At 37.1% G+C, this 20,882-nt stretch overlaps 1 protein-coding gene across 4 annotated transcripts in view; it reads right to left on the bottom strand.

Annotated features, from left to right (window-relative positions):
* Positions 1-1,905: 1,905 nt before the first annotated feature.
* Positions 1,906-20,882, bottom strand: part of slain1a (SLAIN motif family, member 1a) — a 94,868-nt gene continuing 75,891 nt past the window's right edge. For 2 of the 4 annotated variants that reach the window (XM_039745369.1, XM_039745371.1), the window contains 4 exons: positions 20,790-20,822; positions 17,035-17,181; positions 11,476-11,758; positions 1,906-2,322 (listed from right to left, as the gene is read on the bottom strand). In XM_039745369.1, coding sequence (XP_039601303.1) covers positions 2,247-2,322; positions 11,476-11,758; positions 17,035-17,181; positions 20,790-20,822 — 539 coding nt within the window. In that variant the 3' untranslated portion in view covers positions 1,906-2,246. The remainder of the gene's footprint in view (positions 2,323-11,475; positions 11,759-17,034; positions 17,182-20,789; positions 20,823-20,882) is intronic. The other 2 variants (XM_039745370.1, XM_039745372.1) reach the window with 1 other exon arrangement.

Raw genomic sequence — 20,882 nt, 5'->3', positions numbered from 1 at the left:
TGGATTAAGATCAGGACTTTGACTTGGGCATTCCAAAACATTAACTTTATTCTTCTTTAACCATTCTTTGGTAGAACAACTTGTGTGCTTAGGTTCGTTGTCTTACTGCTTGACCCACCTTCTCTCTAGATTCAGTTCATGGACAGATGTCCTGACATTTTCCTTTAGAATTCTCGGATATAATTCAGAATTCATTGTTCCAGCAATGAAGGCAAGCCGTCCTGGCCCAGATGCAGCAAAACAGGCACAAACCATGATACTACCAGCACCATGTTTCATAGATGGGATAAGGTTCTTATGCTGGAATGCAGTGTTTTCCTTTCTCCAAACATAACGCTTTTCATTTAAACCAAAAAGTTCTATTTTGGTCTCATCCATCCACAAAACATTCTTCCAATAGCCTTCTGGCTTGTCCATGTAATCTTCTTTAGCAAACTGCAGATGAGCAGCAATTTTTTTTTGGAGAGCAGTGGCTTTCTCCTTGCAACACTGCCATGCACACCATTGTTGTTCAGTGTTCTCCTGATGATGGACTCATTACCATGAACATTAGCCAATGTGAGAGAGGCCTTCCGTTGCTTAGAAGTTACCCTGGGGTTCTCTGTGACCTTGACAACTATTACACGCCTTGCTCTTGGAGTGATCTTTGTTGGTCGACCACTCCTGGGGAGGGTAACAATGGTCTTGAATTTCCTCCATTTGTACACAATCTGTCTGACTGCGGATTGGTGGAGTACAAACTCTTTAGAGATGGTTTTGTAACCTTTTCCAGCCTGATGAGCATTAACAACTTTTCTTCTGAGGTCCTCACAAATCTCCTTTGTTCGTGCCATGATACACTTCAACAAACACGTGTTGTGAAGAGCAGACTTTGATAGATCCCTGTTCTTTAAATAACACAGGGTGCCCACTCACACCTGATTGTCATCCACTGATTGAAAACACCTGACTCTAATTTCACCTTCAAACTAACTGCTAATCTAGAGGTTCACATACTTTGCCACTCACAAATATGTAATATTCAATCATTTTCCTCAATAAATAAATGACCAAGTAAAAAATTTTTGTCTTATTTGTTTAACTGGTTTCTCTTTATCTACTTTTAGGACTTGAGTGAAACTCTGATGAGGTTTTAGGTCACATTTATACAGAAATATAGAAAATTCTAAAGGGTTCACAAACTTTCAAGCATATCTGTGTGTGTGTATATATATATATACACACATTAAAATGTACATTTTCTGAAAGGGGGAGAGCAGGCTTCAATGCAGCATTAACAGACTAGCTTTGATTCTTCTAAAAGAAAATGCATTTGTGAAGACAATAGAAAATGTGCAATACAATAGTCAAGAATCACAAAATATATCTTTATAATTAAAAAAAGTTTATTGTTCTTAAAACTTGCTCATTCCAGACACATTAATAAATCACATTAAAACAATGACTTTATTTCACTCTAAAAAAAGCTGCATCTTACTGTAGAATACAAGTCATTTGAGAAGACAAGTGCAATACGCTTTAACAGTGCTGAGATGAATGTCAAAATAAATTAAATGTTTCATTAAATACATACATTAGAAATGAAGTGAAACAAGAAAAAGTGAGATATTGCTAATTTAACTTCAGATTAGGTACATCAAAATAAATTCAAACCCAAAGTGCTGTAACCTCTAGAAAATATGACCTAAGTAAGTGCTACCTTGAGCAAAAACTGGGATGCAAATAATCCGTGTGACTTGCAAATATCACAGAAAGTTTAGACATAAGAATAGTCATGAGGTGTCAAGGTGTTGAAGTAACAACCAAATATAGACATGCAGACTACAGAAAGAAACCCAAAATGGTTAAAAAGCACTATTACAAGAGGCACCACATTACAAAATTTTTCCCGATCAATTTAAAAAAAGCCATTCTTTTCTCTAAATTATTTTATTTTATTTTATTTTTTTTAAAAAAACCTTAGTCAACTATTACCTTGTGTTCTCCCTGTAAATGGTTTAAAAATGACAATCTTTTGGCTAAAATACTGCTCTTGTAAAGATTAAACAAACTGCATCTGTGGATTGGCATTATTGCACTTCGTACAGTTAAGTGTGGAGTTTTTACATCAGTTCAACAGAATTCATTATAGAAACCGGTCCCAAATCTACTCACAACCTGAAGAACACTTTGTGGTACAGTAGAGTAAATACCCAGCCAGCTGGGCACTGAGCATCATCAAGATATCCTCTGTACTGGAAACGGCATCAGTAACAACCATCACGCCAGCTGCCATCTCGAACAGAGCTAAGGGTACTTAATGTTTTCGGTGCTTGAAGTAAACTATAAAATGAACAAAACAAACAAACAAACAAATAGAATGTCATCTTATTGAAATTAAAAATGACATCTAATTGATATATCCAAAAATTACATAAATTAGTCTCTCTTTTCACGGTATCTTTCTTAACCTTCCTCTTATGTTAGTTTTCTGTTACTCTTATGTTAACGAGTCAGTTTTGACCCGTGTCTTTAATCAGCCATATTACCTTCAAAACAATTATTTATCATCCAATTTTTTTCCTTACCTCTTGGTTACTTTGTTACGCTTCCTTGTCCATTAAAAGAATGTTTTTAATATTTTTGCTGTGACCCCATGAGCTTTTACTTTAACAGCATACCTCTCGTTTTCAATTTTAAAAAATGATTAAATGAACCTCAAGAGAATTATTTAAATAAATAAAAGGTTGTTACGTTACCTGACTATTACTGAGGGGTATTAGAACACATCTCTTGAATAAATGTGTTATATATATTTTTTATTATAATATTAATTACTATAGTAACATCTATGGTGTTACGGGTCAAATTTGACACATATATATTTAAGAAAAAAAGAAAAAGGCAAAAAGTATTTTCAAAAATAACTTTAATATAAATGGAAAGCTAAACAAGTAAATCTCAAAATGTGGATTTGCAAGGTCAAACAAACGACGAACAATCAAGCAAATCAAACCAATAGAAATGAGGCACTAGTTCCAAAAAACGTCTTTGTGTGCAAGAACATGCATGTGCATTTAGATGCATGTGTGGCAAAAAGTGACACTTTTAGTGTGTTCTTTGCAAATATATTTTTTGCAGTAGAAGCAGAGTACGTTTGTCTTTCTGTCTTTATTGCTAGGGCAGACCTGACACCTCTATCTGTTAGAATCAGGTGGCCTCAGTGGGGTTGTGGCTGTGGCTGTGTAGGTTGATGTTGAGGCAGTGCTGGCCAAAGAGGATGCTGGCACTGATGCTCTTTGTGTTGCTCATGGTGTGGAAGGAGTGCTACTTGAGATCTACAGCTGTCTGACCACGACTGCAGCGGCTGGGTCCCGGGGCACCCGTTCCCTTTACTCAATGTGTGCCTTGACAAGGGAACTTCCTAACTCCTCAAGAAACATTCTCCGCTTGTTTTTTCTGGTTGAGGTCCACCCTAGGTGAATGTGGGTCCACAACACAAATGCATTGTATGCAGACACATCTAGAATGTTATAAAACACAACCATTGGCCATCTCCTGGTCATTCTCTGGCAAGTGTAGGTGGCAGTCAGCTTGTCCAGGTTGTCCACTTCACCTTTGTTTTTATTATAGTCCAAGATAATTATGGGCTTTTTGTCACTTGCTGATGACACAGCTGCGTCTTTGTGAAAAGTGGACATAAGTATCACACTCTGGTGTCTTTTTGGACAATTTGAAACAACCGTGGTGGTGTCTGTAAAAGCAAATTTTGAAGAAAGTGGAGCCCTGTCCTTCACCTGCAAAATTTCGGCAGGCAGCTCAGGTTTATTTTTTTTTACTGTGCCCAACATGGTAAGTTTCCACCTGAGAAGTTCTTGTCTAAGGTCATAGCTGGTAAAGAAATTGTCACATGTGATATTGTGACCCCGCAGTCCAGTAGTCATATCGAGGACTACACGTTTTCCTTGATTTTTTTCAGGAATGCCACTTGCATGTTTGCCTGTGTAAATATGCAGTTTCCATGCATAGCTGGTTTTCGCATCACAGGCTGCCCAAATTTTTATGCCGTATTTCCCTGGCTTACTAGGCATGTACTGCCGGAAACGGCATTTTCCACGGAAAGGGACAAAATGTTCATGTACTGTTACCTCTGGCCCTGGGTTGAACATCAGTGGAAGGAGCTGCACCCACCTTTCCCAGACATCCCTGATGGGAGCAAGCTTGTCAGATTTTTCTCTAGTTTCTCTGTTGTCAAATCTAAGGACTCTTGATATCATTCGAAATGACTGAAGTGACATTGTTGCCCGGAAAATATTTCTGCCTGTTGACGTATCCCAGAGACTGTCAGTGGCCTCACTGCTGGATTTGTAAACACCAGCAAGAAGAAGAACACCAATATAAGCACCCAGGTATTCCTCATCAATGTCATTCCACATGTCGCATGAACCTTTTTTCCTTCAAGGTTTGTCATAGTAATCATGACTTTCTTTAGTGACAATGGCATAAACAGATTAAAACATGTCTTGATGTCACTTACTCTCGTCACAGCAAACCTTGTGATTCCAGGGGTCATTTTGATGAAATTTGCAGCAATTGCCCTGCCATGTAAGTCAGGAGGTACTGAGCTCCAACAGATGTTACCACTTTTGGATTTGAACGTTTCAACAGGAGTGAATGCAGCTTCAGCATCGGTGACCTCCTCATCAGACTCACCAGATGTGTCTGTGCCTTCTGGTAAATACTCTACAATGTCTTGCTCCTCGGAAACCTGCTCATCTGTATCACTATGCTGTTCTGTGTCCTCTGGCTCATTTTCAGAAAAGATATGATCCAGAGCTTGGCTTACTGTAAATCTTCTTCTCATTTTTGACTGCTGCAAACAGGAGATGTGTACTCTGCAAGTCACCGACGCTAAACTAAATTTGTGTTATGCAAGCTTTACATGTCTGTCTTTGTTTGTTTTGTTTGTTTGTTCAGGTAAGGAGACACAAAGGCAAAGAGAGAAGCCCCTCAAAGTGTGTTTATGATTTTTGTTTTGACCCTAACTATTGTTTTATAACCTTAAATTATAACTGGGTCAAAACTGACCCTACCAACACAAAGGTAATAATTTTCACCAGAGCTTTTTATAATTTAGTTAAATTGGTTTTTTTTTTGTTTTATTTTAATTAAATACAGATTCCTGACAAAGTCAAAAAGCCTTGATGCAATAAACAAAATTAGGTAGTAGTTTTGTGCATTTAAAAAGTAAAATGGGTCGGTGCTGACCCTAACACAAGAGGAAGGTTGAGTTCTATTACTATTGAATAATATCTGCTGGATTATATAAAATTCTGCTGACTGTGGAGGACGTTCTTCTTGTAAAATTATTGAAAATAGAAAATTTTAAAAAATCTAAATCACAAATGCTCAGTCTTTGGTGTAAAATGTCTTTCCATAACCTCTATGTAGAAAATCTTCATTAAAAAAGAAATGTCTTTGATCCCACACCATCACACCTCCATTTAAAATATGGATAGAGTAATATTATCAGACATCATGACTAAATGTCCGAATACATGACAGGCAACTGACATCATCATCAACATCATCAAAATTGAGGCTGGGATGACATAAATGTAAATTGCTCCTGTTCCACTGAACTTATTAAATTATTTTACTGCTTTGGCAACTTAATTTTGTATTATCTCAACTTTCCTATCATACAGCTAGAACAGTGTTTCTCAACCTTGGTCCCTGGGACCCCCTGTGGCTGCAGGTTTTTATTCCAGCTAGATTCGTAATGAGTGACAACACCTGACAGCACTGATCTCATTTAATTAGCTGGTATTTTTTTTTCTTTTCTTCAACATTCAGAAAAGCATAACAGCATGATTTTTACATTTATAAGACATTTATAAATATTTCTGCTTTTGCTATAGATTTAAATGCTTAACTTTCTTTTGTTGATTTCATTATATTTTGTCCTTTCTCTGTGCAGGTTTTCTCCCTTCATTGTATCTTAATAATGACAACTTAAAATGAGCAGATCAGACACGCTGGCAAACAATGCTGAATTGTGAAAGGCTGCAACTACTTTACAGTCAGACCCACTAATTAGTAATCAATGGATTAATTAAACAATTAGAACACCTAGAAAAGTAGAATGAAAATCAAGACGAAAATACTGTTAAAAAGAAAAAAAATACATTATTCCTATACAACTGCTTGGTACATTTTAATATATATATATTTTTTTTTTTAGCAAACTTAGTTTTATAATTAGGGCCGATTTATACTTCACGCTCAGAACGCGTACACGCCTGCATCATTTCCCGCATCCTCTGAGCAGGTCCTCAGAAATTAACGCGACGCGTGCACGAGTTGCAGTACCAGCAAAAAGTCAGGGGGCGCAGTGTGCTAAAAGTCGGAACGTGACGTCAGTGTCTCTGTTTACTATTTACATGTGACAGAAAGCCTCCATGCAGATCCTACGGGATGAATGCTTCGATGTGGTGAAGCAAAATGCCGACATACAGATACATTTTAAAATTCTCACATACCATCTTTTGTGCCGTCTTTTTTATTTTTGCAACTTAACAACAGCAACATAATGTATAGCGTTATATTTGAGCCACTGAGAAAAAAAATAAAGGACACGGTGAAAATGTGTATTTTGTGATTAAAGTGGAAATTTCGACTTTAATCTCAAAATGTCCATTTTAACCTCGTAGTTTACTTTATCATTAACTAGCAAAATACCCGCGCTTCGCAGCGGAGAAGTAGTGTGTTAAAGAAGTAATGAAAAAGAAAAGGAAACATTTTGAAAATAACATAACATGATTGTCAATGTAATTGTTTTGTCACTGTTATAAGTGTTTCTGTCATTATATATATATATATATACAGGGAGTGCAGAATTATTAGGCAAGTTGTATTTTTGAGGATTAATTTTAATATGGAACAAACACAGTGCTATCAGTCAATCCAAAATGTTAATAAACCTGAAACCTGAATGTTTCACAATGCAAATGTGAGTGTCAACATCATCAGGGGAATACATATGTGCGCACGATTATTAGGCAACTATTAGTGTGCAGATTTATTATGCAACTAAAGGAAAAATGAAAATTTTCCCATCTCACTTGTTTATTTTCATCTGTTATAGTGAGAATAATAAACAAACACCTCAAAATTTACAAATAAACATCTCTGACATTTAAAAAAAAATCAATCAATCAATGACCAATATAGCCACCCTTCTTTCCAATAACAGTCATAAGCCTTTCCATTCATGGAGTCTGTCAGTTTCTTGATCTGTTGACGATCAGCTTTTGGTGGAGCAGTGACTACAGCCTCCCAGACACTCTTCAGAGAGGTGTATTGTTTTTCTCCCCCGTAAATCTAGCGTTTAAGAAGTGCCCACAAGTTCTCGATAGGGTTTAGGTCAGATGAGGAAGGGGCCATGTCATTATTCCTTCATCTTTAAGGCCTTTACTGGCTGGCCATGCAGTGGAGAACTTCGATGCCAGTGATGGAGCATTGGCCTGCATAAAAATCATGGTCTTTTTCCTGTATCACTGTTTGAAGAAAGTGTCTTGAAAAACTGGCAGTAGGTTTGGGAGTTGATTTTGAGTTCATCTTCAATGCAAAAAGGTCCAACTAGCTCATCTTTAAAAATACCAGCTCATACCAGTACCCCACCTCCACGTTGGAGTGGAGCTCTGTGCCATTACTGATCCACAGGTCCATCCATCTGGTCCATCAAGAGTCACTCTCATCTCATCGGTCCATAAAACCTTTGAAAAAATCTGTCTTCAGATATTTCTTGGCCCAGTTTTGACGTTTCAACTTATGTTTCTTGTTCAGTGGTGGTTGGGTTTCAGCCCTCCTTACCTTGGCCATGTCTTTGAGCACTGAACACCTTGTACTTCTGGGCACTCCAGGTAGGTTGCAGCTCTGGAATATGAAAGTACTGGAGGATAATGGGTTCCTGGTAGCTTCACGTTTGATTCTTCTCAAATCTTTGGCAGCTAATTTGCGTCTTTTGTTCTCAACACGTTTCTTGCGACTCTGTTGACTATTTGCAACAAAATGTTTGATGGTTCTGTGATCACACACCAATATCTTAGCAATTCCAAAAGTGCTGCATCCCTCTGAAAGACTTTTTACAATTTTTGACTTTTCAGAGTCAGTTAAATCTCTTTTTTGGCCCATTTTGCCTGAGGAAAACTAGCTGCCTAATAATTCTGCACACCTTGATATAGGGTGTTGATCTCCTTAGGCCACACCTCCCTCATTACACAAATACACATCACCTGACGTGCTTAAATCCAATAAGCATTCAAGTTAATACAGCTTGGAGTTGGAATATACGCATTAAAAATGATGATATGGTCAAAATACTCACTTGCCTAATAATTGTGCACACAGTGTATATATTATATATATATATATATTTATTGTGAAGGATGGACGGCCATTTATCCCGGCCAATACCCCCAAGCCGCCAGGTGGAGCCCTCCTTGCAGCATGGAGGTCCCCAGAAGACCAGCAGGGCATCATGGACAATGGAGTTTTTATGCAAAGCCCTGCTGGATGCCTTGGGGGCCACAGGAGGGAGCTGCAGGGAGGACCGTCATCACTGAAAAGAGCTTCTCACACAGATATGTGCTACCAAACATGCACAAGGTTCGAGCCACATGTAGACGAAGCTGGAGCATTTCTGCGGGAAAGGAGTGAATAAACTGTGCGGGCACTGCAGTATCGTACTTTGCCTTCAGTGTGCTATTACACTGCAGCTCAATCACCTCCAGTTTCCACATCGACGGCAAAAGGGTTGCGAAACAACTCAAAATTCTTTTTTTGTTCTTCAAAGTCACCAAAGCGCCGTGCGAAATCAGTGCGCAGTGCGCTCAGTTTATCAGCAAAGTGGGTATTTGAGAACACTGTTGTGCCGACTTGGTTCAACATTACTTGGCAACAGGGAAAGTGGGGCAAGTTGCACTTGTGCATTTGTGTCTCCCATAAAAGCAGCTTCACTTGAAATCACTTTGTGATTTTGCACGGGTAAAAACGTCTGGTGGATTTAGGGTTGCCACCTGTCCTTTAAAATACGGAATCCTCCCGTATTTGAGAATGAAATTGCGCGTCCCGTTTTGAATCAATACGGGACGGGTTTTGTTCCATATTTTTTTTAAAGCAGCGTCTCATGCAACTCATCCCACATGCATTTTATGAAGATGCCTCCTTTCTTACTTTTGATTGGGTAATACTTGATGTCATCGTTAGTTTGATTGGTCATTTTAACTGTCCAGTGAGGAGGGCGGGTCTTTTAAGTAGAGTCTGCAAAGTGTGCGTCCCTTATTTTTTTGTATTAAAAGTGCTAACCCTAGCTGGATTCTTCTTTAACTCTTCTGCTTTCTATATCTTCTGCATTGCATTCAGGTCTTTCAAGTTATCGTGATGTTTAGTCTCATAGTGCCGTCTTAGATTAAATTCTGTAATTGCAGCCACATTAGCTCCACAAATGAGACACACGTGTTTACCGGCAATGTCAGTAAACATATACTCAGCCTCCAATCGGTTTTTAAGGGCTCTATTTTCAGAATCAACTTTTGTTTTCGGCATCGTGTGGGCTAGCTTCGCAATAGCTTACAGCATCATAAGCTAGACTTGATTAACGCGGTAAGTGTTCGGCAAGGCAGCTGAAGCGCTGCATTATGGGATCTGTAGTTTATTGTGTTACCAGCGCTTCATATCCCCGGGCCATTAATTACAATAATATACAACTCTCGTTTATATCCTGCGTCCTCTCATTAAACTTGTATCCCGCATTACCTGTGGGCATGCACGCCAGTGGCAGCCTGTCTATGAACTTAATTTAAATTTTATGTTTACACCGTGCTTTGTTTCCGAAGTAGCAGCACTCATGAATATGATTGTATATATATCATTCGCTCGCTTCCTATTGTTTCGCTGCCTTCTCAATTATATAATGCATGTTTTCTTCAGCGCGTTTTGGAGCTCTTCTTGGTTTTCTACGTACTGCGTTAAAAGTCAGTTCACGTGATTACATGGGAGGCGTGATGATGTCACACGAAACTCCGCCCCCACGGCTTTCGCGCTCAACTCCATTACAGTAAATGGAGAAAAATCGCTTCCAGTTATGACCATTACGCGTAGAATTTCGAAATGAAACCTGCCCAACTTTTGTAAGGAAGCTGTAATGAATGAGCCTGCCAAATTTCAGCCTTCTACCTACACGGGAAGAATTAGTGATGAGTCAGTGAGTGAGTGAGTCAGTCAGTCAGTGAGGGCTTTGCCATTAGTATAGATGCAGACCATCGTAAACGTCATCCCAGTTTTTAATTGCTACGAGCTTCTTGTACTTGACAGCAGTGGAAAGCAGCAATAGATCGCCACACAGTACAAATTAAATGTATGATATTCCAACTCTCTGCACATTTAGAATCTTTAGATTTATACTTGATATCACTTTCATGATGAAATGTATTAAAGTGTGTACGTTACATTTTACATATAATTTCGTTTAAATAATGAATACTGTTAATAATTACACACATGGGGGAACAATTACACACATGGGGGTGTCATGGTGGTGGAGCGATAACACTGCTGTCTCGCAGGGAGTTATGTTGCTGGTATTTCCTGCTTGTATTCCACACTGTGCTCCGGTTTCCTTCCAAAGATATGCAGATTTGGGGATTTGGTGCCGCTAAAATGACGCTAGTGTATGTGTGTGCTTGTATTCACCTTGCGATGAGCTGAGACCTCGTCAAGGGACTGTTTCTCACTCGTGCCCAATGCTTGCTGGAATGGGCGCATCCCTGGATTGATGGATTTAATCAATAAACATCCTTTTCAGAGATATTGCGGTAAGGTGTCATCGGAATTTAATAGGTGTTCTAGGCAATTCACAACACAGAGAAGCCGAATGTGTTTTCACTGTGATATCTCGCACTGCCACCTGGTGGATTCCACCAGATTTACGTAAAGTACACGCGCAAGTATGAACACTACAACACTTGCGTAGCAGGAGCGTCTGCTGCAGCATGCATCGCGTGAAGTATAACTCCGGCCTTAATATATTGTTCCCTAAACACAGAACTTGGGAAATATCGGTTTACTTAATTAGCCTAGGAGTTGAAATAAAAACAGAAGCTGGTTTGAACAAAAACCTGCAGCGAGAAGGGGTTCCCAGGACCAATGTTGACAACCCCTGAGCTAGAAAGTTGAAAATATGGTGTACAAGTCAGCATAGCAAACTCCAGCAAGATACAACAGGTCAAGAAAAGACAGAAGTAATCAAGCCACCCTGGAATATTGTGTGTCAGAATGGTGTTAGGAATGGGGAAAAGAGGAGTGAACCTTGGTCAGTGAAGCTTGCACATATTATACATTTTACTTAGAGTATGTATTGATTAGTTAAAACAGGAAGCAAAGTTTCATCAATCTGAAAACAGAAAGTTCACGTTATGGGTCTGTACTTCTTACCTTCGAACCGGTTGTGCTATTTTACTTCTTGGTATACTGCTTCCACCAACTGCTGATGCTGGCCTAGGTAGGCCACTGCGTCCTGGAGTAGTTGGTGTCACTGGTTTGCTTGGAAGAGGAATACCACTGCTGGGCATAGAATGCAGGCTCACTGAAGTAACCATTCCTGTTGTACCTTGAACTGTTGGACTAACATAGGCTGTAGCTTTAAGTGGCTGCTTAGGAGATAGAGGGAAGTTTCCTACACTGTGGATTCTGTGTTGCAGCTGACCTGGAGAAGGAACTAAATATAAGGAGGCTAATTAGCAAAATGTAGATAATCCATATGACCCATCCATTTTCTAACTCGTTCACTCAGTCCATAGTTACAGGAAGTCAGTGGCAGTTCTGACAGCACCGGGGTGAAGGAGGGAATTAAACTTGGATGAGATGTCAACCTACCACAGATCACTGTTAGGCATTCTAAGTTAGTTTGGACTTTTTAATTAGTACAACCAGCAAAACTAGTCATGCATAATTATAAACAAAAATACCCATTAATCTTTATAAATAAACTAGATATGAGGTCCTTATCTTTTTAGTATTAGGACCAACATAGTACATCAATGCCAGAACACTTTGACAGTTAACAAGTCCAAATCACAGCAGACACAGTGGTGGGAGCTGTCCCCTACAAGCCGAGAAATATTTATTAACAGTTACACCAGTTTAGCAATTTTCCACAATTATTTGGAGATGTATACCTTCACCAGTAGACAGCACAAATTAGCAGGCAATTCCATTTCATTAATGGCCAACATAGCACTCTATCCCTACATACATCACATAATTCATGCCACACGTGAGGCTGGTTAATTCATTCATATTAGATGATTGCAAATACCCAAAGTTTATTCTGGCAGAGACGACCACAATGGTGGATTCTGTCTGTCAATTATCATAACACTCACAGATGCAGGGGTTAATTCCTGTCCTAAATCAATTTAAAATGAACATCTTTTAGATGTAGGAGGAAAAAATCTCACATGTGCAGTTAGGTATAAAGATAAACTATTGAGAACATTTGAATTATTTCAATGAGAGGCGGCCATTCAACCCAAAAAAGTTTGCCAAATCTGTCCACCTAATTCCTCTAAAATAACATCTAATTGTGTTTTGATGATCCTTCCACTACTTGGAAACGTCTTCCTTAGACAGTGGCAACGGCTTTGAAATGAACCTGTGAAGCAGCAGTCTCTGCCATCACAGATACAGACTTTCCAATTCAAATTAATTAATTTATAACAGAATAATTTACATTTTACTTTAAATCATTCTACATTTAGACATTTTACTCCATAGGTACAGAAGTACAAAATAAAGTCAATTAAAATAAGCAAACATGTTGTAGTCTAACTTTTAAACTAATCAGTTAAGGAATTGGGGACAGAACAAGTTATTAATATATTTATTAGGTGGGACAAGTAATTGAAAGGAATCCAAAATATAACAACACAAAACAAATGAACAAAAAGCAAGTCACCATATAATCACTAGAGGGAGCCAAAAACCTTTTAATGGGACTCCAGGCTAAGCTATGATCACAAAAACAGAACATCTGTATTACGGCATGGCTCTAAGAATTGCTTACCAAGGAACTAAGAGCTGATCAATTGTCTCTTTCATTTGACAAACCTAGATATTTATCCATTTAATAAACCCATCCATCGTGCCATTTTTTTAACCAGTGTAACGTCTCAGAGGCTGAGTCGGGTGAAATGCAAGAATCATCCCTGGAAAGAACATTACTCCATGTAATGACACACTTACCCACACCTGAAACATCAATCAAACACAAAAGGCACATTTGTGGGGTACTGGTGTAAATGGCGTGCCCACAGAAAAATCATGTGGACTAAGAATAAATGAGCTCACAACTCATGAGTCAACAGCTTCAGTCTCTATATCATTTGGTTTATTCTACTGAACATCTTGCAAAATCAATTACTATAAACTCTATGAAGATAATAATTTAGGAAATTTATTTGTCTTTTAAGGTTTAGGTGGATGCACCTGTACATACTGCAGACAGTGAAACACTTCTAAACAAGTTCATCATTTACATTTAATACCAGATGTCTGAAGAAAAAAATACAAATAGTTAATGTGGTTAAAATCAACCAAAATGTAAATAAGACAAATTGATCAAACGTTTATTGATGACTATCACAGTGTGACACAATATCACAAACTTACACACAGATAGTAACCATGCATCTCTCCAATTGCATTTTTATTTCTCCAAATCTTTAAATTGCTCCATATTTCCACAGCCTTCTGTACAACAAAGACAATCGTGGCAAAAAGGTCACTTAAAACACAATATTATTTATTGACTTTTTTTATGGAATTTAACATCATCAACCCCCCAGCATCTAGCCACAAATGTCAAAGGCTCAAGTGTGACCTCTATATGTATAACAGCATCCACACATCAAACAGCCCCAGTCTTAAAAAACAAAGTAATCCAGGGCTGTTTGCTGACCTCACTGTGATTCTCCCCTTACGGAGTTGTCAACCATCACACGAACTATTATCAAGTTTTCAAACAACAGAGGCAGCTTCACTGATTACTAACAGTAATATGAGGGGCTACAAGGAATTTAAGCACTTGACATAATGGTTCAGTGACAAGGAACCACTCCTTATCAAGAAAACAAAGCAGTTTACTGTAGAATTCCAAAAACTTGGAGGGGGTTGTGCATCTACCAACATTAAGGGGGTTGCTAACGAAAATTAAATGAGTGAACTGAATTTCAGACAGTAGAAATGGGTCATCTGATAGAAATATTGGCCAACAAGAACTGCAGCATCCACAGAGGCCCATAGGGATTAAGAATACTAGTGAATACTCCTGAAAGTTTCCACATCTGCAATCTGTCACCATCCTGAACGACTTTAGCTACCAAAAAAGGGCTTTAAAAGGCTCCAAAAAAGCTTTGTAGTCTTTTTTTTCCAGTTTCAGAATGTTACTCTTTATAATATTTCAGAATAGAAACACATTTAGCAACTTGTTCAGTCCCACTGCCATATCACCATCATCAACAATTTAAAAACTAGAGCAAGAAAAAAAAAATTCTTACTAGATACATCCTGCACTAAAAATAAATAACACAATACCCAAACTGACTCTTCTTTTTCACAGACCCCTCTCCAAAGGCAAACATAAGATTTTTGTAAACAGACAGTAATACAAAACCTAAAACAATGTCAATTTCAGTAAGCGGATGAGAAGGTTTTAAATAAATATGCATCACAGACAAACACCACTTCAGAATTTCAGAGAATGGCTAGCACAAAGTGGAGTATTTGTTAAGAGGTGGTTTGGAGGTAAGTGTGACAGATAGCCTCAGGAAATACCTGTTGTCTCAGAGATTAATACCAAATAAGCAGTATGCTGGATATGCTGCTGGCCTCCTCAGTCTTGAGGAGGACCTTGAAACAGACACACATCGAAGTCTGAATAGCTGATGAGGCATGTGGTCATGCCATTTGGAATGAGACGGGACCATGCCAGCTAAATTTTTCAACAGTGCAAGCAAGTTTGTACATGCATGTGCAGGCTGCAGAAATTTTTCTGAGAAGTAACTCAGCTATGGCATGGTGTTTTTCCACCAGATATGGACAATGCAAAGAATGTATGCTAAAAATAAGTGATGGTCGAAGCACAAACCACAATCATGTGAGGCCAAGTATAGAACACAAAGTAGTATGGAAGTAACTTACAGTGTCTAACATTCAAAATGCAAAATTGATGAGGTCTGATGGGAATCTGCTTATCTAATTTGCAATCAGTACTAACTGTAATACAGAAATGGGTGTTGCCTGTAAAGTCATTGAGTATACAGTATTTGAGAAACTGATCTATAAGCACAACATGGGAGTAGACTGAGCGAAGTACAGAATCTTGTAAGAATATCATAGAACAGAAGTTAAAAGAAACCAAATCATCCACAGAAAAGACAGTGTTTAAATTGGAGGGCAAAGGCATCCAAAGGTTGCTGTTTCCAGTCAGTTAACAAACCTGGGTTAGTTCTAAAGACCATTACTCTCAGAGTGCAAAGCAGAAAAAAAGCAATGTAATATGAAATGTCGAGTCAACTCTTAATTTTATTTCACTGGTAAACAGCTACACTTCACAAAAGCCCTTTTCCCACTATAGTAATGACACTACTGCATGGAAAGAAGTTGATTATAAATGTGTCTTATAAAATCAAAAGATTAAAAGCCTTTTAAAGTAATGTACAGATTTAATTTATTTATTTACTAAAGAACAGATAAGCACCTGGATACATTTTATAACAAGATTTAAGACATGAGACATCTAATTTCAATGTTATGTACAGAGATGCTTCATTTCTTCATTAGTCATTCTTGTCATTAGTTTTGAATATGTTATGCATAATGATAAAGTTTAACCTTTTAACAAGGTCATGTTTACTTTTCATTAAATTAAGAGAATTATAAGAATAATCCTTTAACCTTATTCCAGAAAATAATTGTTTAATAATTGAAAATAACACCTTTTTCTCCTCAAAACTGGCACATTTTGATGGCACAGTAACCAAAACTAATCAGTCTATGAGGACAGTACAGGTTTCTTTAATATTCCCATTGTATTCATCAAATTGTTACCATATTTGAAATCTGAGTTAATATCACAAATTGTAAGAATTAGGTGGATGCCGAGTAAATAAGAAATTAACAGAAAATATTTTACTTTAAATGTTTTTCATTTTACTGTCAACCTGATGCACAAATGGGTGATTGGCTTTGCTAGTAACAGCAACTTATTTTTAGACTCTAAAATACTCCATTGTGACCTGGGAATAGAGCAAATGGCCTAGTCAGATTGGACAAGGATAAATAAAACACTTTAAAATAAGCAGAGAAGGCTGTGTGGAAACTTATTCACAATGTTTAAAATGTGCAAAGACATCAATAAATATCCATCCATCCATCCATCCATTATCCAACCCGCTATATCCTAACTACAGGGTCACATGGGTCTGCTGGAGCCAATCCCAGCCAAAATAGGGCGCAAGGCAGGAAATAAACCCTGGGCAGGGTGCCAGCCCACCACAGATCAATAAACTTGATTTATCAAAATTATTTCAGTTGAATAATTATCAAATACTGAGTATATAATAAGATGAAGCCCATTTAAGAAGAGAACCAGGAACAGCTTTTTCACACAGTATGTCAATGTAACATGGAAAATTGCCTTCTGCATCTGCCTCTTCTATTATGGTTTTATATGTTAATGATGTTGAGCATTACAGTACATCTGAAAGCTGCACAGTCTGACAAACCAATCTTATTTAATAGTTACACTGACGAAAAAACAGTTCAGAAGAATGTTTGTTAAAAGGGAAAAAAAGTCATAAAAACTTTATTGTACTCTGCAAATTTATTTCCACTTAAGATCTTTAAGTTTCATTGATTTTCCATGAATATAAAAATAAAGAGAAACATGGACAAAACAAGAACAAAAGTAAGATAATACATAAGATCACTTACTTGAAGACTGAAGCCTCGAGGGACCAGTTGAGGCCCCCTGAAGATTGGAATCAAAGCTTTGACTATTCCGCACTGTGGACAGAGAGCTTGTGTGGGTAGTTGTACTTGGCACCCGAGCTAGATTTGGCATGCTACGTCGAAGTTTATCTAGAAAGACAAAATTTATCTTAAAACCAGATACTATATAGATTAAACATTGTTACATCAGCAATGCAGGAAAAACTGAGATTTGAATTCCCCATATACTTTTATTGTAAATAACCAAAGTTCAAAATCAATCAACAACAACCAACATGAGTAGACAATGTTTTGTGATGCAGTTTAGATGACGGTTTGCCACCCTGTAATGACAAAGAATATCTATATGGCAATCTAAATGGCAAAGACAAGCCTGTATCCCATAGCCATTAAAGCCCTTATCTAAATGAAGACATACAGTACAATCCTGTCTTGGCATTGGTGAGAGAATTCATACATAAAAGTTAAAATAAAAACTAAGATGTACACATGAACTGTACCAGCTTAAAAAAAGAAACAGCAAAAAAATATATATGCTTGGGAGAAGTACTTGTTTTTAGTACACCCATTAAATAATTTTACTTTGTCATTTTTTTATTCAACAAAAAAGTAGCTATTCTTCACTACTTGGCAAAGAAAAATTGGGTGACAACATTCATCCTGCAGCTTGAGGTAATCCATTGCAGAGTGCATTCATGCACACACCTACACATACTCATATGGTGGCAATATAAAATAATTTGTTAACCTAACATGGACATTTTTAGGATATGTGAGGCAAGGATGTGTGTAAACTCCACACAGTCAGCAACTGAGATTCAAGTCCAGTCTCTTGGAGCTGAGAGGTAGCACTACAAACAGCTGCTACCACAATATCTCCTGATATATATAACAACGATTAAACACTCAGGGAACTGAAAAATAATTAATGTATCTATCAAAATACATGCAGTTTATAAAAGAAAAATGAATAGCAAGCAAGTGTATGCTTCATCACCATCTACGTATCAAATTACACCACAGTTTTTCAGGCAGTTTTAAGTTGGCATTCAAAACAAATTGGCAAAACTCCATGATGGGCTCAGTTTGAAGCAGGCAAAATAAAGGGAGTCTCTGAAATGTGTAGTTTTTTTCCTTTAAACATGCCTTTCATACTAAGGTTGCTTCAAGTTGACTATGCAGTTATCCAGCCAGTAACTGCAGGAAGCTCATCATTGACTTAGCCTTGATTATCCCTGCAACCATCGATCCAACACAAGGCATACCATTGTTCAATATCTCTCTAAATGGCATAAACCAGCATTTCCCACTCATTGTCATAGTCAGGCACATCACAGATAAAATGTTGATTCTCTGTTTGTAAATTCAAAATATGTATTATTAAAATACTAAATGACAAAGAGCCTCTTACTTAAAAATTGACACACTGGAGAATCAGAGAGCAAACCTGTAAATTACATTCAATTACAAGATGCAGAAAAGAACATGGATGTGTTACAGAAAATTGGAAGCAAGAGCAATGAACACTACAGGTAGAGACCAAGAGAGAACAAATCTCTTAGGTCTGCTTATAAGTACAGTATGAATGATTCCTTAGGTTTGGATGTACTCACTAATTTCATCATGCCAGGGAATAATGGGTAAGAAATTGTTTTCTATGAATGACATAAAAAGTCACAATATGAAAAAAAAGAAAAAAAAAAAAGAGAGAGAGAGAGTACAGCACTTAGCTACATTTGAAGATATTTTTATTCTGTATGTTTAGGCTACAGGTAAAATACAACAAGAATTACGCAGATTTTCTTCAGGTCTACTGAAATTAGTGTTACTCCAATCTGCTTAACACTGCATACCGTAAGGCACAATTAGCCTGAATATTTTTATCCAGCCAGAAAACTTCCTGTATTTCCTTCAGCTTTAGAATTCTTCATTATGTTGAATGTTGAGTGTTCTATGTATGGTCAAAAGCAACAAGACAACAGCATTACAAGGTTTATGTACTGGACTTCAGTGTTTGAAGATGTATCCTTTGCTATTTAAAATGATCTAAATTGAGGTTATTCACTTATAAGTAACACATAGAGCTGTGATTACTTACACCAATAAAATGAAATAGTAAAATTACAAACTACAAATCATAACTTTTATTTAATTTCAGGATTGATAATATATTTTACTTTTTAATAATCTGGTTTAAATGAGTAAAAATGAAAGGACTTAAGATTTTCTAGTCTAAACAAAAATAATGGATTAGTCAGATTCAGCTTGTTCAGTAACTTGAGCTGAGTATTTTTCTAACACTGTAGTGTTTTCTTTAAAAAGAAAAGAAAGAGCTCTTAAGTCTCTTAAGTATGGCTTGAATTTTTTTTTCTTTTTGTGTTCCTACATTTCTATTGTTTTCTCTGTACTGATTTTACAATTGTACCTGTTTTGTTATCACAATTTGTTTGAATAAGTGCTATGCTATTGTAATGATATGCTTTTTGAAAATGTAAAAAAAAAAGGAAAATCAACTATAATGTCAAGGCTTGGATTCAACCAAAGAAAATTAGTTCTGTGCAGCAATAACAACAAATTTTTAGAAATCTGTTGGCTTAAAAGATGAACTTGTGTAAGTGAAGCATCACACATACTCCTATCCATTTTTGAAGTCATGTATTCAGCAAAGGAAGCATCAAGGCTTTGCTTGTACAAGATTACACAAATAATAAATTTGTTCACATCTGGTTCAAGCTAAGCATAATACATGAAATGTAGTACCAGCTTCCCACCGGACTGGGACAGTTCACTCCTTCTTTACCTGAAAGACTGCTTCGGGAAGTGAAGGAATGTGCAGTTCCCTATTTACATTATTTATCATAAAATACATTGTTTAGTATTGCATAATCTCTGTTGCTCCAATTTCTTTGGCTGTTTATCTCAGCTTCCAGAATTGTGCTAAACTGAGGTTAGAGTAACATCTTATCTATATGACTAGCACCAGGCAGATTTTCCACTGTTCAGTAACTCAATTACTTTGTAATTATTACTTTTTTAACCTTATTATATACAGTATTCAATAAGTGCATAAATATCTTGCAAAAGCATGAAACTTTTTCAAAATAAGTGTTGATTTTTACAAGGTCAAGCACACCATATAGACAGAAAAGCATAGTGCTATTCTGTAAAGTGAAATGCAATTTTCATCATCATCGTACTATTATTAGATATTTGGCTGACACCTTTATCCAAGACTACTTACAGTTTCAGGATACATTGCCAGTGTTTACAGGTTATTTTAACAGCTGAACATTTTCATTTGAAGTGACTTACTCAGGGTCACATAGAAAGTCATATGTGATATAATGGTATAGTAGAGATAAGGACTATTCTAACCTTCACTCGCTACATTCTGCAGAATTAAGTGAAAGTTTTCCACTCCAGCACTGCTGCTTTCACTGTGTAACACATTTCCTATTTGAAAAGTCCTATTCATGGCAAAATACTTTTTCTATTTACAATATTCAGCAGTTTGTCAAATCAGGATTTAATCCATTAGCACATGATTAAGATAAGACAAAAAGTGGGAAATGCTGCTTTAGGATAGTCATTAAAGAAAGGACACGGCATTGTTATATTCTGAAATAGTCCTTGAGTGCAAGATGTGAGACTACACAAGATGAGACCAACCCCAAAGTGCACTTACAGCCCATGCAGTCAGACTTTGTTGGGTGTAAAGGAAAATGATGCAAACTTACTCTCATAATCTGCTTGCATCCAAGCTGGAGATCCTAATTATTACCAAAAAAAGCATTTATTAGAAATCTTCATGAAATTTTTAAGGCGTTGAA

The sequence above is a fragment of the Polypterus senegalus genome, chromosome 2 (assembly GCF_016835505.1).
Source record: "Polypterus senegalus isolate Bchr_013 chromosome 2, ASM1683550v1, whole genome shotgun sequence".
NCBI lineage: Eukaryota > Metazoa > Chordata > Cladistia > Polypteriformes > Polypteridae > Polypterus > Polypterus senegalus.
This window is presented reverse-complemented; position numbering and strand designations above follow the sequence as displayed.